The 19,703-nt window shown below is 37.6% G+C and overlaps 1 protein-coding gene across 8 annotated transcripts in view; it reads left to right on the top strand.

The window, feature by feature from the left end:
- The first annotated feature begins 4,179 nt into the window (after positions 1-4,179).
- Positions 4,180-19,703, top strand: part of LOC110679571 (serine-rich adhesin for platelets) — a 63,339-nt gene continuing 47,815 nt past the window's right edge. For 2 of the 8 annotated variants that reach the window (XM_021854583.1, XM_021854575.1), the window contains exons 1-2: positions 15,524-16,378; positions 17,110-17,553. In XM_021854583.1, the coding sequence (XP_021710275.1) occupies positions 17,472-17,553 (82 nt within the window). In that variant the 5' untranslated portion in view covers positions 15,524-16,378; positions 17,110-17,471. The other 6 variants (XM_021854580.1, XM_021854581.1, XM_021854577.1 and 3 more) reach the window with 6 other exon arrangements.

Genomic DNA, 19,703 nt, shown 5'->3' with positions numbered 1-19,703 from the left:
TCGTCGTAGGCAGTGCTTTAAAGCTTTGCTGGTTTCATATTGTTCTGCTTGCAGGTGCTACTGATTTCATCATAAATTTGCCCTTCTTTTATTTGAAGGCTGTTCTTCATAGATAAATATATCAATATAAATTAACAGACCTACTGAAACTTTAATCAGATTTCTTCGGGTAATTACATGCTACTAGTTCAAATGTCAGTTTAAGAACGAATATTACAGATTCTAATATTTTGATCCAACATTTTCAATGCTCTTGACCTACTTAATAATTTAAGACTTAATTACTTAACTTAATTAGGAGTTTTTTTTTTCAAATAGGCGATTTTTTCTGTTTAATTAGTGATAATTAGCATTTTTAGTAGTCATTACTAACATGTTTTCTGTATTTAACGTTTTTGACTAGATAACCCATTTAGGAACGATTTGAAAAAATTGACGTTCGGGAGAATTGTTTCTATCCAAGACATAAAAAAGATTTTTATCTGGAAAACTAATGCTTATTCTGCGCGGCGTGTGAGTCGAGACGAGTCGTTCTCACCTCGGGTGACGTGAGACAACTAATGTAAATCAAGTGGGAACGAGTCGCAACCTCATTCGACTTGTCTCACCTCACACGCCGCGCAGAATAAGCACAATTGATTTTCAGAGGGAGAAGAAAGACTAGAAGGGAGACTCGAGTTTTAATTATGTAGTGCAAGATATAATAGATTCTAAGGATCAATGGTTTCACTGTAGCTAGTCACTAAGTGTAATGAAATTACGTTTATCCTAGTGGACATATGGCACGAAGACGTTTGGCATCTTTGTGTAGTAATGCGAAATAATGTGAAAGAACAGCCTATTATTAAAAGAAGGGAAATTTAAGATTATCAGCTAAGTGTCACTGAAAATTGGAACAGTATAAATATAAAGAACAGCCTATTATTCTAAGAAGGCAAAACTAAGCCGAATATTCATTCGTCTAAATGTTCGTAAGCCAAATATCTATACTCCGAAGATACCGCATCAAAGGAAACTGCCTATCATGTGCTCGCTTTTTCACCAGGGTATCAAAAAAATTAATCTAAGTTGTTTTGAGCCAAATGCTCGTGGTTCATTATTTTGAACATCTGTAACTTTAAACACATGGATTTTTATCACAAATTAATCAATTTTTGTCTAATCTTACATCAGCTAACAAGTTGAATACTTTTTGGCAGCAGGAACATGGATAGCCTTCAGTATGTCATTTACATTACGATTGTTTTCGGGGAAATGGTACATTCGGGAAAATAATTTTCGGGGAAATAGTTCATTCGGGAAAACTTCATTCGAGGAAATTGCATTCGGGGAAATGGTTTTCGGGGAAATGTCGGACAATCAAATATGGATATGGATAATAATGGACTACGCTCAAGACTTTTACTTAAAAAACATAAAAAATAGGTTTAGAACCTGAAAGCTGATAAACAATAATTAAAAGCAACTACATATACAGCCATTCCATGAAAACCCGATCTAGGGTAGATGTACCAATAGTGGAGGTACTAAGCACGATTGGACATAATTTAACCGCCTTAATTCAAGAAGCGCAATTAATGCACATGTTGATGTTGTAACGGGAAGTAACGACCATTGACTTAATGAGAAAAATGATTTCATCGTAGTAATCCACGGCATGTCAGTGAAAAATAATACCTCCACTATTGGTACACTGTTCCTTTAGTTGCGGTATATCTTTAATTTGTGTTCCTATAGTTGCGGTATCCGTTGTTTTCTTATGGGATCCTCCACTATAGGAACACTTTACCGCAACTATTGGTACAAGCAAGATCAGTTTCAGCAATTTTAGTGATATTTCATCAGTTTTGAAGCAATTTGAACGCTCTTTTCAACTGTTCCGTGTATCAACATGCCAATACGTCGATTGGCAGTGTCGGTTCTGGGGCTAATGCAATAAAATCAGTGAAAACGGCACTACCGCAACTATAGGAACACCCCCAACTAAGGGAACGCTTACCCTAGTGGGTCACCGAATTCCGTGAAAATTTGTTATTTTGTTCCTTATCCGAAATGAGGATACACGTGTTTTTGGATTTTTTGATTAGGGTGATCCTTTCCGAAATGGAATGACCAGAAAAATCGCGATTTTGCTTAATTTTTATTTTTATAAAATTCGTAACTTTTGAACCGCTCGACCGATTTTCAATTTTTTTGGAAATGAAATGAAAGCTAAAGACTTTTCAGGAAATATATAAAATTTTACAAAAATTATTTTTTGACGTGAAAAAAATCATTAATTGCCTTTTTTTGTGTTTTCAAGGCCTCGGGACCATAGCCCTTTGGTCCCGAGGCCTTGAAAACACAAAAAACAGTGCTGTTCTCATTTGTTCTTGAAAGTTTAGAAAATTTTGCGTTTACTGTCAAATTTTCAGCGATGTATCTTTTTTAATTTAAGTGATATATTTTTTGGAAAACAAAAAATCAGTCATTTATCATCGGCACACACTGTAGGTCTCAGTGCATTAGATTTTTATTTTTTTAAAAATCATAACTTTTGAACAACTCAACCGATTTCCTAACGAAATAGCACACAACACTAGCCAGCAACTATGCTGGCTGAGGTTTCTATTGTGTGGGCTTCCAATGGGTCGCGACGTTCTCAAACGACTGGTTACGGAACATGAGTCCGTTGCTCGAGAAATACTTGTTTTTAACTGCTAATTCTTCCGAAAGAGGTGCACTTTGCGAAAAAGGACCACGTGATTATTAAGCTGAAATCGAATTCAGGTTAACTTCTGCGTCCATGAGTCCTCTCATGGCGTAGGAGTAACGCGCCCTAACTAGAAATGAGGGAGTCGTGAGTTCGATTCTCACTGAGAAAACGTGTAACTTTTTCGCAAAACTTCACATCAATTTGTCCATTTAATCCAATTGCAAAGTATATGTAATGTTTAGCTCTTCGGTAGTTATTTTTAAGTTCTTTTCAGTAATATAAATTTTGAGTGTAATCAAATGTTTTTGATCCCGGGGAACTTGAACTAAGTAGTACGCTTGGTTCTAGTGGGAGATGAAGAATGATGTATACAAATGTAAAGCAATGACAAAATTTTGGTTTTAAGAATAAGCTTATAGCTTATAGCTGTCGATTTATGACTGTATTCAGTGATAGTTAACGCTTGCATTGCTCTGATTTAGAATTGGTTTTGTGATTGAATCTTAAAGAATGTTTTTTAGGTATATACATCATTTTTTTTTTCTTTATTAACGAGATTTTTAGCCCTGGGCTAGTTCATCTCGGGACCAACGGCTTTACTTCCCTTCGAAGGAAGTCGTCACTGAATATTTTTTTAGTGACTATCTCGGGGATGGGATTCGATCCCAGGTCCTCGGCGTGAGAGACGTGTGTTCTAACCACTACACCAGGTCCGTCCGTCCCCCCCGTATATATACATCATGTTTATAATAAAAACCGAAAAAATAAATGGGAGCCAAAAAAAATACGTTATATTGAGGTAAAAGTCACGTTATAAAGAGGTTACTTTATATCGAGGTATAACTGGAAATATAAAATTGAAAAGTTTTTAGCTAAAAAAAAAAACATTTGCTCCAAGGTTTTAGCATTCTTTGTAATTTCCTAGTTTCATACAGGGGTGGTGGAGTCAGAATCAATTTCGAAGTAGATTTCTCTGTAGAGCCTTCTTCTCGGAATTACAACAGCTAGTCCAAATTGGTACAGCATACAACATGGCTGGACTGAAAATTTGTTTGCAGATTAAAAGAACAAACTTTTCGAATAAAGTTTTATATTTTGTTTACAAATGGACACCGACATTTTATACATTTGATACATTTGAACGACATCAATGAGATTTTTGAAGTTAAATTTTTATCTAGCATGAGAATTATAATGCTTAATGAACGTTTCGATGCACCCCACTCATGAAGCCCACCCGACATCTGACAACTTCTCCGAGAACTAAAATCCTCCCACTACCACCCACTGAACTGAACTAAAAGCTCACGCGGCAAAGCTTGTATCCTCCGCAAGCTCGCTCACTCACATAACCATTCTGCGTTTTTTGTACCTTGTTAGATAGAAGATAGCCAATTTCTAGACACATATGCCTACTTAACAGGACACCCACTTGCAATGACGTAAATCGAACGTAATTTTACTCCCACACAGTATTTTTGTTATTTGTTTTCCGAGCAATTTCCTCCCATTCGTATGACGACAGTTCGCAATTGCAGTTAGTCAGACAGTGAGTGTTGATCCGACGTGTAATACCGAGCAGCCGGTCTGCATAAGTAATTGGATCTTCGGAGGAATATCCTTCGTGTGCATTTCTTGAAACTCATAGTATACAGTGTAACGGTTTTCCCACGCGATTAACGCCATTCGACTGCAGAATCGTGTATGTTGGACCGAGAGGTTGATTAATGTTTTGCTTTCAAAAATCCGTAAGGAGCAAACGGAAAAACGTCGAGAGTTGAATGTTTTCGAGGCAACGCGCCTGCGTCACAATTTCGTTGAACAACTCACTCACCCACACTTCGAAAGCCACATGGTGTGACGAAAATGAGGGCCGTGTTATCAAAGGCAACAACAACAGCAGCAGCAGCAGCAAATGCTAAACTTAGCGCGTGTCATCGTAACTACTAAACCAGCGAATTGTGAATAGGCTCCCCAACCACTTGAGGTTTGCTTCCTTTAATTCACATCATGTTGGATACTGTAGCAAGAACAGGAATAATCTGTATGCAAATGACCATTTTATGCACAAAATATTTAGAGAGATATCTATAATAACAATACAGTAAGGACCCGATTTTGTCAGCCCCTCGATGAATTTAAGGCTGACAAAATGGGAAACCTGACAAAATCGGGTATTTTTATTTTGTTCCTGTTTTTCAAATTTTGATGAGTTACAGGGTTACATGGAATTTTAAGAGGGCGATAGACATGGGCGTAGCCAGGTTTTTTATCAGGGGCTCTCCCCCTCCCCTTATATTGGTAATATCGATTTTTAACGGAATAAAAGGCATTGCCATTGCTCCCTCAATTTTAAAGTAAACGTGGTAAAACATGACAAAAAAAAATTTTGACAAGATTTATATAGGCTGACAAAATCGGGTCAAAAAGCTGACAAAATCGGGTCAGTACTGTATATATGTAGAATAAAGAAGGATAAAAGTTCTAGTGCTGTAAATGTTTCTTTTTGAAATTTCTTGCTCGATACAAAACTAATTGTAAGTTAATTTTTTTAACTTTTATTAGCATCAATTGAAACATACCGAAAATTCGAGTGTAATTGATCAGTAAGGTGAAATTGATCTTCGTATCACGCGATTTTATTTCTTACTAACAGTGCATCAAATTTATTGCAACCTATAGTAAATGAATGTTGTTTGACTTAAATAATGTCTAATTGTGTATAGTAAAGTTTTTTGTGTCACAGAATGTTTATTTCTATGAAAATAATGTAAAATTCTAGAATCAAGTTTGGTGTGAAATTTATAAACATCTATAAACTTCTAGTTCTAACAAGGATTTGGACGTGGTATAAACCTGAAAGTTTGTGAGGATGCTAAAAATGTATCTCCAAAACAGATTTTACTATCAAAACTCTTACCAATCCGCTCGTTTTGTTGAAAAAATTAATTTTTTGCTACAAAGAAGGGAAATCCTTTGGAAATTGCCTACATTTAGGCGTTTTTCGCGGCATTCTTGAAATTTAATTATTGATTATTGGCATAAAAATTGTCTCGTTAAGAAGTCGACAAGCATATTTGGATTCAGGAGGCCCAAATTAAGTATGTAAATTTGTTTTCAAAACTAACAGTAATAACATAGACAAGTGATCAACTTCACCCCGAAATGGGATTCCCCGATTTTTAATTTTAGAGCTGATTTTTGGCACTAACATCACATTTGTTAGAAAATTTCGGTAGGGTAAAAGCACCCATTTTGACCAGCCTAAGAGAAAATGTCAATAAAAATTAGATGGGAAGCCGCATTTAAACTACAAATATTTCAAATGCAAGCTTTCAATCCATATTATGTGTGTAAAATATCGAAACTGAGCTAACATCATCGTTTCGCTTCGAAAATATCGTTGGTCAAAATAGGCCACCAGAACCAGAACCAGTTAACTTCGGTTCCTGAATTGGCCAGTCACATTGATTTCTTATGAGAGTGGTCAAATTAGGAGTACCCTGGCCAAATTAGGTGTATGGGAGTTAAAATTATAAGGAAAATGGATTGTTTTACTTATGTTTTGGATCAATTTGGATGAGTAAATGAATGTAGCTCTATCATGTGAATGTGATCTACTAAACACAAAATGTTGCATGCTGATTGGCTATGTAAAACGGTGTATAATCCACCATGGCTACAACTGGCGTTTGGCCAAAACCGGTGCTTCTACCCTACATGAGCCAATTCACAGTCGTACTTGTTTTCCTGCATTTAGTTGTATGGTATTGATAACATTTTAGAAAGCATACCAAGAAAACAGTGAAAAAATATCAATTTCACCCGAAATTACGGAAACATACATTCATTTTTTATATATACTATAGTATACTATACCAGAATCATTTTCAAACATTTATTTTGAATATTCTGTAGAGTTTTCTTTGTTGTACAGCATACAACATAGCTGACCTGAAAATTTGTTTGCAGATCAAAAGCTTATTCTTAAGACAAAGATTTGATTTTCTGTTAATAGGTGGTAACAGGCATTTCATATATTTGTTACATTTGGCTGTTTTTATAGCCCTAGATGCTTAACTCATCTTCTAAAGATGACATATAGGCGTCGATCTTCGGTGGAGAGGCATGTATCATCCGTATACTAAGATTTTGAAAAATATTGTATACTATTGGTCCCAAAATTCTCCCTTGAGAGACACCAGCTCTTAAAGTAAGTCATTCTGACTTGGAGTTCTGATAATCAACCCGAAGTGTATGATTTGACAGATAACTTTGGATTATTCTAACAATGAATGTTGGACAATTTAAGTTTTATAATTTTACAATCAAGCCTTTATGCCAAACACTGTTGAATGCTTTTTCTATGTCTAGAAGAGCAAAATCAGTAGTATAGCCTTCAGATTTGTTGGAACGAATCAAATTTGTCACACGTAAAAGTTGATGAGTTGTCAAATGTCCATGTCAGAATCCGAACTGTTCATTGGCAAAAATTGAATTTTCATTGATGTGGACCATCATTCTGTTCAAAATGACCTTTTCAAATAGTTTACTGATGGCGAAAAGCAAACTGATTGTACGATAGCTAGAAGCTTCTGCAGTATTTTCTGGAAGTTACATGATTAGGGTGCAAAAAAAATCCATCATCCGCGCGGGCTTTAATATTTTTGATTTTGTAAATAATAATACTTACATCTTCCAAATCCAACCCTCAAGTATTGTCGAAAACGTTTTCTTGTGGCTTATTTAGTCAAGATCTACACACATTGGACAGTTTTAGCTGCAAAATTGGGGTTTACTGAATTATATGTAGAACAACCTCTAAAGTTGAAGAAATCCTATTTTTCTCGGCAGCATATTTTGAATCTTTCAGGGGGTGATTTTAGGTACATACTACATCAATAATAATCAAAATATTGATACCGCGATACTGAGAATGCTGAACTTATGGTTACCCCATTCAGATACATATTTGAAGGCTTAAAAATAAATATTTGTTAAGCAAGTCGAGTCTAGTACACGACACTGAAGACGGCCTTACAGTTGAGGTCGAAATACGCGTATCTGTCAAAAGATACAAACTATAGTGGAATTAAATGGTATAGTACAAAATTCGGTTTTCACTAAACAGATTTATTATCATATTTTTGCTAATATTTTAAAACTTCGTTATATAGTTTTTCAAAGCTTAACACAATATGAAAGAATAGTATGCTAAATAATAGACACCAGACAACCAGTAGTATGCTAAACAACAGATAACCAGAAGTCGCATGAAAGTACACGTAATAACTCGTTTATTCATACATGTCACATCAAACCCGCAAAACGCGGTAGATAAAATCGTCAGATTGATGCGTTTACTCACATAAAACACTTTTTTTCTGAGTTTATTTGAACATTTTGTTTCGTCTCGTACACTCGTACAAAGAAAATCGCATCAATCCGTAGCAGCTGTCAAATCCACATTTGTTATCATAAGTTAAGTCGCATAAGATCACAGATTAGTTCGGTAGAAAATTTATATATTCGCATTGTATGCTGTTATTCATCACATAATATATGCACGTATATCGCCTCCACTTTTATACGTAGAAGGCCTTTTCGCGACATCTTATAAGTGAAATTTTGCACATATAAACCCTCCAGATGGCGGGCACTGGTACGGTATTGTGCCGCGCACCATTGACCGTTGCATAGAATCTCCGCATATCATTCCGGTTCATGCTTTCTTGAGCTTCAGCTACCACAATGTCTTCGTGCTGCCTTTTCTTTCTGATGTGGATTCGCTTTTCTTCGGCTCTCGCTGCCCTGAACCGCTCTCTGTTCTGTCGGGTACCGGCCACAAGCATACGGCTTCTGGCGACATTCTTCATGTCTGTCACACTCTGGCACCCTGCATCGAACCAGTCGTTTCGTCTTCGTCGTTGACCAGTGCCAATCACTTCCCGCGCCGTTGTTGTCACAGCTTCGTGGATAGGGTCCCACAGGCTGTCGACATCTCCAGCAACGTTGATTCTTCCCAACTGATCGTCTAGCTGCTTGCAGTACTGTGCAGCTATTCCATAAGTCGACAAGCGTTGTATATTGAAGCGCAGTGTTATGTTTGTTCTGGAACTCTTGACACTGCCCAGGTAACAATTTGAAGTTGCTCAAACGATTTTATAGCTAATTCAATTTAGCCTTTGTTTGAACAAAAGCTGTTCATAGTCTCCACCCAGTAAACACACCATCGTATATTTTTTTTTTTTTTAGTTTTAGAAGGTGGTAAATTACATTTACGAACTAACCCAGCGTTTAATGACACACCATCGTATATGGTGGGATATAAGAGTACACATGTGGAGGCGATATACGTACATCTTGCACGCTGCCTTATGGCGCATGTACGTATATCGCCTCCACATTTGTAATTTTATGCGCTATCGTATACGAGTTTGTGTTTACTGGGCACACACTGTTGTTTAGCTATTAAACATCTAATTCTGGCAATTTTATTCAGCCTTAAGCATAATTGATTATGGAAGGCTGAATAAAGGTCTATCATGCGTTTATTCAAGCCCCTTTTAATAATGACAGTTCTATTTTTAGAACAGATGGCAACCTTAGAAAGCTTAACAATCGCTTATTCATCCATTATTCAACAATAAACCAAAAAATGTAAAAAAATTGCAGGTGCTTAGATTTGGATTTTATCAACGCATCTAACAATTTGAAACACATAGTGGATATGTTTGCTGGAATTGAAAGATGAAGGTTAGTAAATGTAACTATGAATAATTGGGAATTGAACCGGGATTCACTGATTTATAATCACTTACCTTGACAACTGCTCCACATGAGACTGTTTGAACATCATTAAAAGCAAGGGAATAACTTTTTGACTTGTCTGAATAAGGGCTATGTTAAAGACTAAATTGAGACTGGAGAAGTGATATCAGTACTATGCAAAAACACTTAAGTTAGTTGTGCTGTGATTTATGTTTTAAAATAGAATCCCAGATAATCTTCAATTGCTTAAACAGCAGTGTTGTCAACGCAAGTTGATAATTATTACGATTTTGTACAGGTGATTAAAAATGTGACGAAGAAATCTTCGTGAACGAGTGTAGTGTTCTATCTTGTTGTTACCCAAGGTCATCGATGCCGAATCCAAGAGTTTTTTTTTACAAACGCTGGGCTCATGCGCGTTTAAGGCATGTCCGCTTCGAGATGTGACATTTGCGTTTTCGATAAATTCGATGAAATACTTTTATAATAATTAATTGAGTTGTTACCCAAACGTTCGTGTATACATTTTTGTAGACCTACAACTGGATATTTCGACAATGTCTGTTGATTTGATTAAAGTTTTAAATAACCTTCAATCAGTTTTATTCAAGTTGGCTGAACAAAAGATAAAATTGTAGATGAAAAACAGCATGTTCGACTTGATATTCAGCTTTGAGTATACTGCTGAATAAAAATGTTTAATAAGCTTTTCTTCAAATTATTGTTCAGCTGTCACGGATATGTGGAACGGAGCTCAAGAAACGGTTGGTTCGACGAGGAATGCCAGGAGGTTTTAGAGCGCAGGCTGCAATGCTGCAGCATGGTACGCGGCAAAACGTGGAACGATACAGACTGAAGCGGAAACAGCAAACCCGCCTATTCCGGGATAAAAAGCGCCGCATGGAAGAGGTGGAATGCCAAGAGATGGAGTTGCTGTACCGTTCTCAAGAAACGCGGAAGTTCTATCAGAAGCTCAACGCATCCCGCAAAGGCTTCGTGTCGCGAGCTGAGATATGCCGGGATAAGGATGGGAGCATCTTGACGGACGGACGCGAGGTGATCGAAAGGTGGAAGCTGCACTACGATGAACACCTGAATGGCACAGAGAACACAGGCACAGAAGGTCAGGACAGCAAAAGCGATGGCTTGGCTACGTCAGCACAGCGGACAGTGGAAACCAACCAGCTCCCACGATGGGGGAAGTTAAGGGTGCCATTCAACAGCTCAAGAACAACAAGGCCGCTGGCAAGGATGGTATCGGAGCTGAACTCATCAAGATGGACACGGACAGGTTGGCCGCTTGTCTGCATCGGCTGATAGTCAGAATCTGGGAAACGGAACAGCTACCGGAGGAGTGGAAGCAAGGCGTTACATGCCCTATCTACAAAAAGGGCGACAAACTGGAGTGTGGAAATTATCGTGCAATCACCATCCTAAACGCCGCCTACAAAGTGTTATCCCAGATTCTCTCTCGTCGTCTATCACCTATAGCAAACGAGTTCGTGGGAAGTTATCAAGCAGGTTTCATCGACGGCCGCTCGACAACGGACCAGATCTTTTCCGTGCGGCAAATCCTCCAGAAATGCCGTTAGTGCCAGGTCCCTACGCACCATTTGTTCATCGATTTCAAGGCGGCATACGATAGTATCGACCGCGTAGAGCTATGGAAAATCATGCAAAATCGAGAACATCTTTCCCGGGAAGCTCACAAGATTGATCAGAGCAACGATGGACGGTGTGCAAAACTACGTGAAGATCTCGGGTGAACACTCCAGTTCGTTCGAGTCTCGGCGGGGACTACGACAGGGCGACGGACTTTCGTGCCTGTTTTTCAATATTGCGCTTGAAGGTGTCATGCGGAGAGCCGGACTTAACAGTCGAGGCACGATTTTCATGAGATCAGGACAATTTGTTTGCTTCGCGGACGACATGGATATTATTGGGAGAAAATTTGAAATGGTGGCAGATTTGTTCACCCGCCTAAAACGAGAAGCAATAAGAGTCGGGCTAATGGTGAATGCATCAAAAACAAAGTACATGCTGGTTGGCGGAACTGACGGCGACAGGGCCCGCCTAGGAAGCAGTGTTACGATAGACGGGGATACTTTCGAGGTGGTGGACGAGTTCGTCTACGTTGGATCCTTGTTGACGGCTGACAACAATGTTAGTCGGGAAATACGAAGGCGCATCATCAGCGGAAGTCGTGCCTACTATGGGCTCCAGAAGAAACTGCGGTCAATAAAGATTCACCCCCGCACCAATTGCACGATGTAAAAAACGCTCATAAGACCGGTCGTCCTCTATGGGAATGAGACGTGGACTATGCTCCTCGACTTGCAAGCTCTTGGGGTTTTCGAACGCCGAGTGCTAAGGACGATCTTCGGCGGCGTGCAGGAGAACGGCGTGTTGCGGCGAAGGATGATCCACGAGCTCGCTCAACTCTACGGCGAACCCAGTATCGTGCAGGTGGCTAAAGCTGGAAGGATACGCTGGGCAGGACATGTCTCAAGAATGTCGGACAACAACCCTGTAAATATGGTGTTCGCTACGAATCCGGTCGGAGCCAGAAGGCGTGGGGCGCAGCGAGCTAGGTGGATTGACCAGGTGCACCAGGACCCGGAGAGCGTGGGTCACGATCGAGGATGGAGAGAAGCGGCCATGAACCGAGTGAATTGGCGAACTATTGTTGGCAAGGCTCTATCAAGATAATTGATGTAAAGCCAAATAAGTGGCTTTGACGGTGAATTCAGCGTGTGATACCGTTGAAAGAGTGAAAATTTGGTTCTGTCCGAACAGTATCATAGCCTAGGAGGTTGAAAACTCTGAGTCAACACTACACGTGTATATTTGTTCATTTACCTTCAGTTCCTAGAAATAATCCAACTAGAACAGCATTTTTCGTAATTGCAAAAAATGTTGCAGACAACGTGGAAAGCCTCGTTGGACAAATGTACAATTAGTGCTGAAAAATCCGCATTTTGTAACTTGTTGCATAAATAACTATTTCGGTATGTAAATTAACATTTTTTTACAACATCAGGCCTGGGCTGAAAATCTCCCTAATAAAGATAATAATAATAATACAACATCAGATGACATGACATAGTACTCGAATGAAATACAATGATTTAAAAGAAAACTAAAAGCAAGAAATCAAACTCACCTTCCTAATTTTGTTTGAAATAGAATATTAGCAAAATCATAAAACAGGATAGGGTGATTGTGGGCATAACGCGCCAGCTAAGGAAGGAAGCGATTTTAGCTGTGAAATACATTATTATAAGCTATTTTTTAATCATGTTCTGATAGACAACCATGTTTTATATCAAATAGTAGAAACAGCCATCCATTTTCATTTTTCTGGAGTTAATGATCAATTTTTAAAAAATGCTTGCTAATCTTGCTTATTTTTTGCGTGGTAAAACGCACCACCTGAGCTCGGAGTTAGCCGTACGCGCGTACGCATCCGCAATCATGCTTGCATATACGTTGCATACATAATGGCGTTTGATCAGATGTTACTGGTTTATTGTAGTGTACAGTAGAAGCATTAACCTAAGAATGCTAATGTCGCTACTGTTCGTATGACCAACATCTAGTTTGCCACGCGCTGACAGCCTAAGTACGGGGCCTCAAAGTGTCAAATCAATTTTGAAAACAAAAACGGATCATCCTCTACGAAATGGCATTGAACAAACAGTGAAAAACCATAACTGAAGGTAATAATAATTAAAATCTTTTTTGTGAGAACAGCGCCACTAGCGTTCTACTACTAATACCGTGTACCCTCGCTAATTTGAACGGTACCTCGTGCAAACCATCGGGGTTTATTTTTAATTTGAACATCTAGTCACCCTAGAACAGTGTTTCTGGTTACCTCTTTCACTGTTTCGTATTGATTCTGCGTTCCGTTCCACAGCGTTCCATTTCACTCTACTCGGTTCCAAATGCTAAATGACGTTTGAACCATTTTTAATCTGAACGATGTGCAAATAAGCGGGGTACAAATTAAAAAGTGTTCAGATTAAATGTGGTCAAACCAACGGGGGTACCCGGTATTTCTATTTAGTGTACATGCTGATTCAAAAAATGTGCATTTGTTAGGTGTAAATTGGCACGTAACTACAGCGTGGCATTACGTTTGCTGGAATTTGAATTAAAACGGCTGTTTTGGTGTTATGAAATAGGAGTGGCCGTTTTACCCCACGAGTTGATTAAAGTTTAAGTTCCTCAATACGCTTTTTAAGGATAAGTTCAACACTTATTTTCGCATGGAATACAAACTATGAGAGTGCACAAGACGATAGACGATACCAGTGATAGTTTCAAAAGTTTGGTTGTCTATCGACCTAAAAAATGACCAAGAAAATAATACAAAATTGCAACGGAAACAGCGATAAACGTTTTTTCGAGTTTTTACGATTTTGCCAGGAAAACACTCAAAAATATAAACAGAGAAGCATTTTAATACATTTTTATTATCTCGGTTGAATGACAGCGTCCCAAAGCACGTCGTTCGTTCAAATCGAGGGTGGCACGTTTAACCCCAACGGCGCATTTTACACCAAGTTCCCCTATATTTTTAAATGTTAGATTGGTTGAATGAAAGTGCAAATTGAGTACAAAGTTTCAACCTCTTGAAGCCATAAAGGCAAACTGAACTAATGCATGTTTGAACAATGAAATTATTGAACATATAGATTACACAGCGCAACAAAAATGACATTATTGCGTGTCTCAAGGATAAAATGATGTGTCTCTAATAAATTTGCAGTCTCCATACAAAATTCTTCGTTTCTCTTATATGGCAAAATACAATACTTTTCTAAACCACAAAAAAATAACTTTTTTGTATCAAAAGTATTATAAACTTTGATGATTGTTATACACATAAAGTTTGAATTCTGTGGCAAATTATGCAAATAAATTGCCTTAAAGCCGGCAAACTTGCATGCAAGTTGGCTGAAATAGTCAATTTTTGCATTTTCAACAACCAATATCTCAAAAACTAGACGTGCTATGATATTTATGTAAACGGCAATGGATTCAGCAACCCTTAATTAAGAAATAGAAGTATTTTGATGCTGGAGACAAAAACGTTTTCCGCAGTGTTATTATTTGCTCAGCATTTTAGAAGCAAGTGATTCATTTCTTCATTATATAAACAGGTAACAAATAAAATTTGCAAATTTCACAAAGTTCCAACATAAGATTGAATGATACCTTCTTTGGTAGAGGCTTTACATCCTAGAGCTGCATGGTAATCATTGAATTGTAGGATTGAAACTTTTTTCAACTAAAAATGTCAACCTCAAATTAATGGAGTGAGCAAGATGGATTATACATGAATTGAATAAAATAAAATATTGGTGCATATTTTTATTAACATTTAGGCTATCAAAAATATTTCAAAAAACGCCCTTTCAGTCTTAAATTATAAATGTAGAACTGAAAACACATACATATTAGCAAAAAAAAAAAATACATGAGTGTTCACTCATACAAAATCCTTTGTAATAATTATTTGAAGATTTTCGCACATTTGAATTGGAAAAAAAAAAAACAATTTCAAGGCCGAGAGAGTTGTCACCCCATTTTGGGGTATTTGAGAATGTTTTCAAAAAAATTCCATATAGTTTAGAAGCTATACATCATCAATATCTCATTATCAACCTAGAAGTATGTTTTAACTATTATTTTATGATTCATAACTAACGTCACATCTTTTAACTACAGGCAGTTTAACTAAATTCATAACAATCGAATACCTTGAAAATACAGTTTGTTTGAAACAATATTTCTGAATGGAAATGATATAAGAGTATATAATTCTGATACACAATCATTTCTCAGTAACGACGATTTGTGTTACAATCCCAAATATTTGATTTGCCGAAATAAATGTGAACAGTTGATCCTTAAATATCGCAACTTGTTATGCAATTTAACTATATTGGCATTTCTTTTTCAAACTTTTCTAAAGGAGGGCAAAGTTATGTTTCAGGGGAGCCAGCCTCCCCTGGCACTCACCTTTTTAGGCCCATGCTAATACAAAATCTAAAAAAATATGTGTGCCCTTTTTCTATATTTCTGCAGAAATGATATATTTAGGAAAACAGTTTTTGGGAAAACTGTTTCTCTAAATGTACCATTTTGGATAAACTGGAATGAAACACAACCAAATAGAATGAAGTCGGTTTTTATTCGATGTTCAGGGCCAAGCATATCTTCATTACTAATGAACACCAGCCGATATTCAGCCAATTCGGTGGAACCGTGGCTGAACATTTTCAGAGGGTGGCATAGACTGTAAGAAGAGCTGATTGTACGTGGGATCAAAACCCACGCCAAACTTAAACAAAACTGGGTTAGAAACATAACTGAATGAATTATGGCCTTACAAAAAACCATCCGTTGACCATTCACAATTATGCCGAAGTCCTGCTGTCTAGTATGCGTTATTCCGATGCTAGTGTTTGTACCGCAGCACTCCGTCGACTCACACCAGCAGTGTGCGGAAAATCCGTATCGGGATTTTCATTCATTGAGAAAACTTGGCCTGTGTGCTTTTCCTCCGACATAGGAAAACCACACAGCTATAAAATAAGTTTGCTCGTATTTATGTAGGCAGATATAGGGTACATTGCGACCACACAGCAAGCTCCCTAACCCCAAGTCGAATCGAATCGAGTCCGTGCTACAGAAAGGCAGCAGAAAAGTTGTTCCACCAGCAGCTCTTTTTCGATTCCTCAATTAGGTCTAAGGAGTGTAAAAATTGTCGGGAAAATGGATTTCCTCGGTTCGTTTCCGTTGCATTTTGCTTGCAGCTAAACTGCATTGATTAGATAAATGTTTGTTCGTGGTTTTTAGAAGATTTCAGCCTTATTTTGTCCAAGTGTGATTATTGCAGAGGTGAAAATTTCCACAGGATGTATCCATGAAGCTCAAGAAGATGTTTTTTTCAGCGAAAAACAGAGCAGGATTCCACTCGGATAGAATAAGTCTATGAAAATCTATTTGTGCTTATAAAAAACTGTGTGAAAGCTCGTGAAAATTAGGTTCTGAGGTTATATGGGATGTACTCCACCATATTTTTCATCATCGAAAACAGGGAGGAGTGCAGAGAACGAGAGAAGAAGAAGTGACAGGATGGGGAGCAAATCGGGCTGAAGCAAAACTTGAGAGTATCGGGGGCGAAATCAGATATTTTACTTCGATTTTTCCATCATCGTTAGCATTGCTGCTGCTGCTTCTGCTGATGCTCCTTGTTCCATTCTGCTGTGCCATATTACTACTATCACTAAGGAAAAGAATGGAGGAAAAGTTTTGTCTTCCTTTTTTCCCAGCGATGCGATGCGATAGGGAGCAATCGTCCAGCTAAATCCAACGCATAGCAAGCCCATAGAGGAAAATTCGAAGGAGAAAAATCAAGCAAAGGATTAACAGTAATGCGGTCGTGAACATTTTTCTCTCTGCTGTGATGAAATTAGGTTTATGAGAAAAGTTTCAAGTGCAAAGTATCGCGAAAATTTGTGATGCGTGCAGAAGAAGAAGAAATCAAGAAACATGGTGCTATCTAAAAGGCAACCCATTTTCGCTGCGCATCTTTTCGATGGAAATTTAAATTCATGCAATTCTTTTAGCTCAGGAAGTCCACTGAAACTCAATTGAAATCAACTGGAGTAATTGAATTGGATTAAGTGTCTTCGCTAGGTGAAAGAAGAAAGTGCCAACGAGCCGATTAAAGTGAATGCCAAAGTGCCACGTTCGGAGTGAAATAAAAGTCCCATTAAGTGAACCACCCAAGGGACATAATGCCGTTCCTGTTAGTCCTGTCGAACTCAGTTAAGCTCGACAGCTAGAAGGAAAACGTGTGCGTGCAGTCCTGATAACAAAGCCAGCAAACTCGAACGGAGAAAATATATATGGTGCAAGGCGTTGGCGAGTCTCCCGGGGACTTGAAGGGGCTGAAGACAGAAGTCGTCGCTAATTTGGATACTTTCTAATGGGAACGTTTACGTCGTCCTCGTCGACGGCAACCACCATCCCCACTTCGCGATCGAAAATCAGCGGTACCAGTCATGAAGGTAAGTGAAGCACATACATACCTACACACACATCTATAGACGAATGAGTGCATTTTTATGACCCAGTTTTCTCTTTGTGGCTAATGGTGCTAAATTGGGAGAAAAAGTTCTGCCACATAAAACCCATCTGAGTCTGAATGGAAGGCGACAGGACATTTTCATCGAAATTGGTTCTAGGAGAAACGAAGCAGTATTATTTCTAAAGTTTCTATCATTAAATGGAGTTGTCATACCCAAGTCAAATGTGCCCATGATATACAATATTTTATTATATGGTAACTTAGGTAGCGAATTTTTGTTTTTTTTTAAATATTTCAGTGAAAATTATCGAAGTCGAAGCGATTTTTTTTATTATTTATTTTTATAGATTTTTGTATACAGTTTTGTGTTAAATTCTGAACAGTTGCTATTTTTATGATAAATACTAATATTTTCAATATTTTTGATATGAAGGACTTGAATTATACAAGATCTGATCAATCCGTGTAGAAATTTCAAAAAAAATAATGAAAAAACCACTGTTTGAAATTAAGTGTTCGGAATATAAGTCATGTTCAGAATTTGAGACAAAACACTACCAAATATCAGTATTTTTAATGAAATTGTCTGTTTTCAAATAGGATCATTATTATTATTGTCTTCATTAACGAGACTTTCAGCATACAGTATATTTCAGCAACAGAATGTAAATAGTTAACCAGAATGAGATTATCTAATCTTTGTATTCAGAAAACATTTTATTTTTCCAACTATTTAATATTGACAAGTTTTAATGCGTTGAGCCCTTTTTGCCAAGGATATTCTCATGCACCTGAATCACCCGTGCTTCCCAATACCTGTTTATAATCATTTAACATTATTCTTCTTTTAAAATTCAAATAAATAGCCTGACCAAAAATTCGTAATCAATATGGAAGCAGTTATTCGGTTTTGGAAAATTTTAGAAATGAAAGCAAAACGAAAATTTATTTATCATAATTTGGTGCTGACCTAGTGGAATATTACCTATGCGGTAATCGAATGGTTTATTTTGTATAAATTGGAGATAATACAACAATTTCAGGCATGAGCCTCTGTACGTGCCATAAATTCTTTTGTTCTCATGACTTTTACTGTGCGCCGTGTGTTGGTGCTGTCTCGCTCTCTCTCACGGGCATTTTGAAAACAGGGCGCACAGTAAAAGTCAAACGTTTTATAGCATGCATAGGCTCATTAAGTAGTTTTCTTAACTGCCAAATTTACTAATATGTAATTCAGCTGCTCCTTATCACATTGAACTTTAAGGCTAAGTAGCCCGCAATTCGTTTTGACAGTCATCTTGACTTTTCAGCTCGTAATTCCAAAAGTAATAGAACTCAGTCCTCAATGAACTATTTGATTCTAAAAAGTATAACTATATGCGCTGAGATGTAGAAAGTATACTGATACTATTTCAGATGCGTCAGTGCAATTTAAACTGCTTTTCATTAATTCGGAATTGAGACATGATTTAGCAACAAACAGTAACGGTCTACTTCGCCTTAAAGTATGTCCTAAATAATCACAAACATAGATTTTTTTCACGATCTCAATTAACTACATGAACACTTCCATGATTCACTTTGACTGTCCCCTTGTCGGTCCCCAATGGGAACTGCACTGACGTCTCTTTATACCACTTATTTCTTTAGATCAGGCCTGTCCAGCTTCTTTTAGGAAACAATATCTCAGAAACAATATTGACTATATGACACTGCCCCGAATGCCACCACCCCTGACGCCATTACCCCGAATGCATAACGATTTGAGACTTATTCTAGTTAGAGAGTGGGGAGTTAATTGTTCGATTCCTTACGATTATTTAACGAGTTTGGCTGAATAAAACGTTTTTCAAGTATTAGAAGAAAAATAGCAGCTAGTATTTCAGCAAATATTTTTTTCATACTAAGTTTTTCCTTTTCTTGTTCTCTAATTTTGGTGAGATTCACACGACCACATTGCATTGCTCTGAAGAACAGCCTATTTCGAAAAGAAGGGTGAATTTATTGTGAAAAGGATAGCTATAATATGCACAAAATTAGGATGTAGTAAAGTCTCTTAATCGACGTCGGTACCCACTTCCTTTACTCATTTTTGTAGGTGTCGGGCTACTAGCATTAGGATCTTCTTAA

The sequence above is a fragment of the Aedes aegypti genome, chromosome 3 (genome assembly GCF_002204515.2).
Source record: "Aedes aegypti strain LVP_AGWG chromosome 3, AaegL5.0 Primary Assembly, whole genome shotgun sequence".
Classification (NCBI taxonomy): domain Eukaryota; kingdom Metazoa; phylum Arthropoda; class Insecta; order Diptera; family Culicidae; genus Aedes; species Aedes aegypti.
This window is presented reverse-complemented; position numbering and strand designations above follow the sequence as displayed.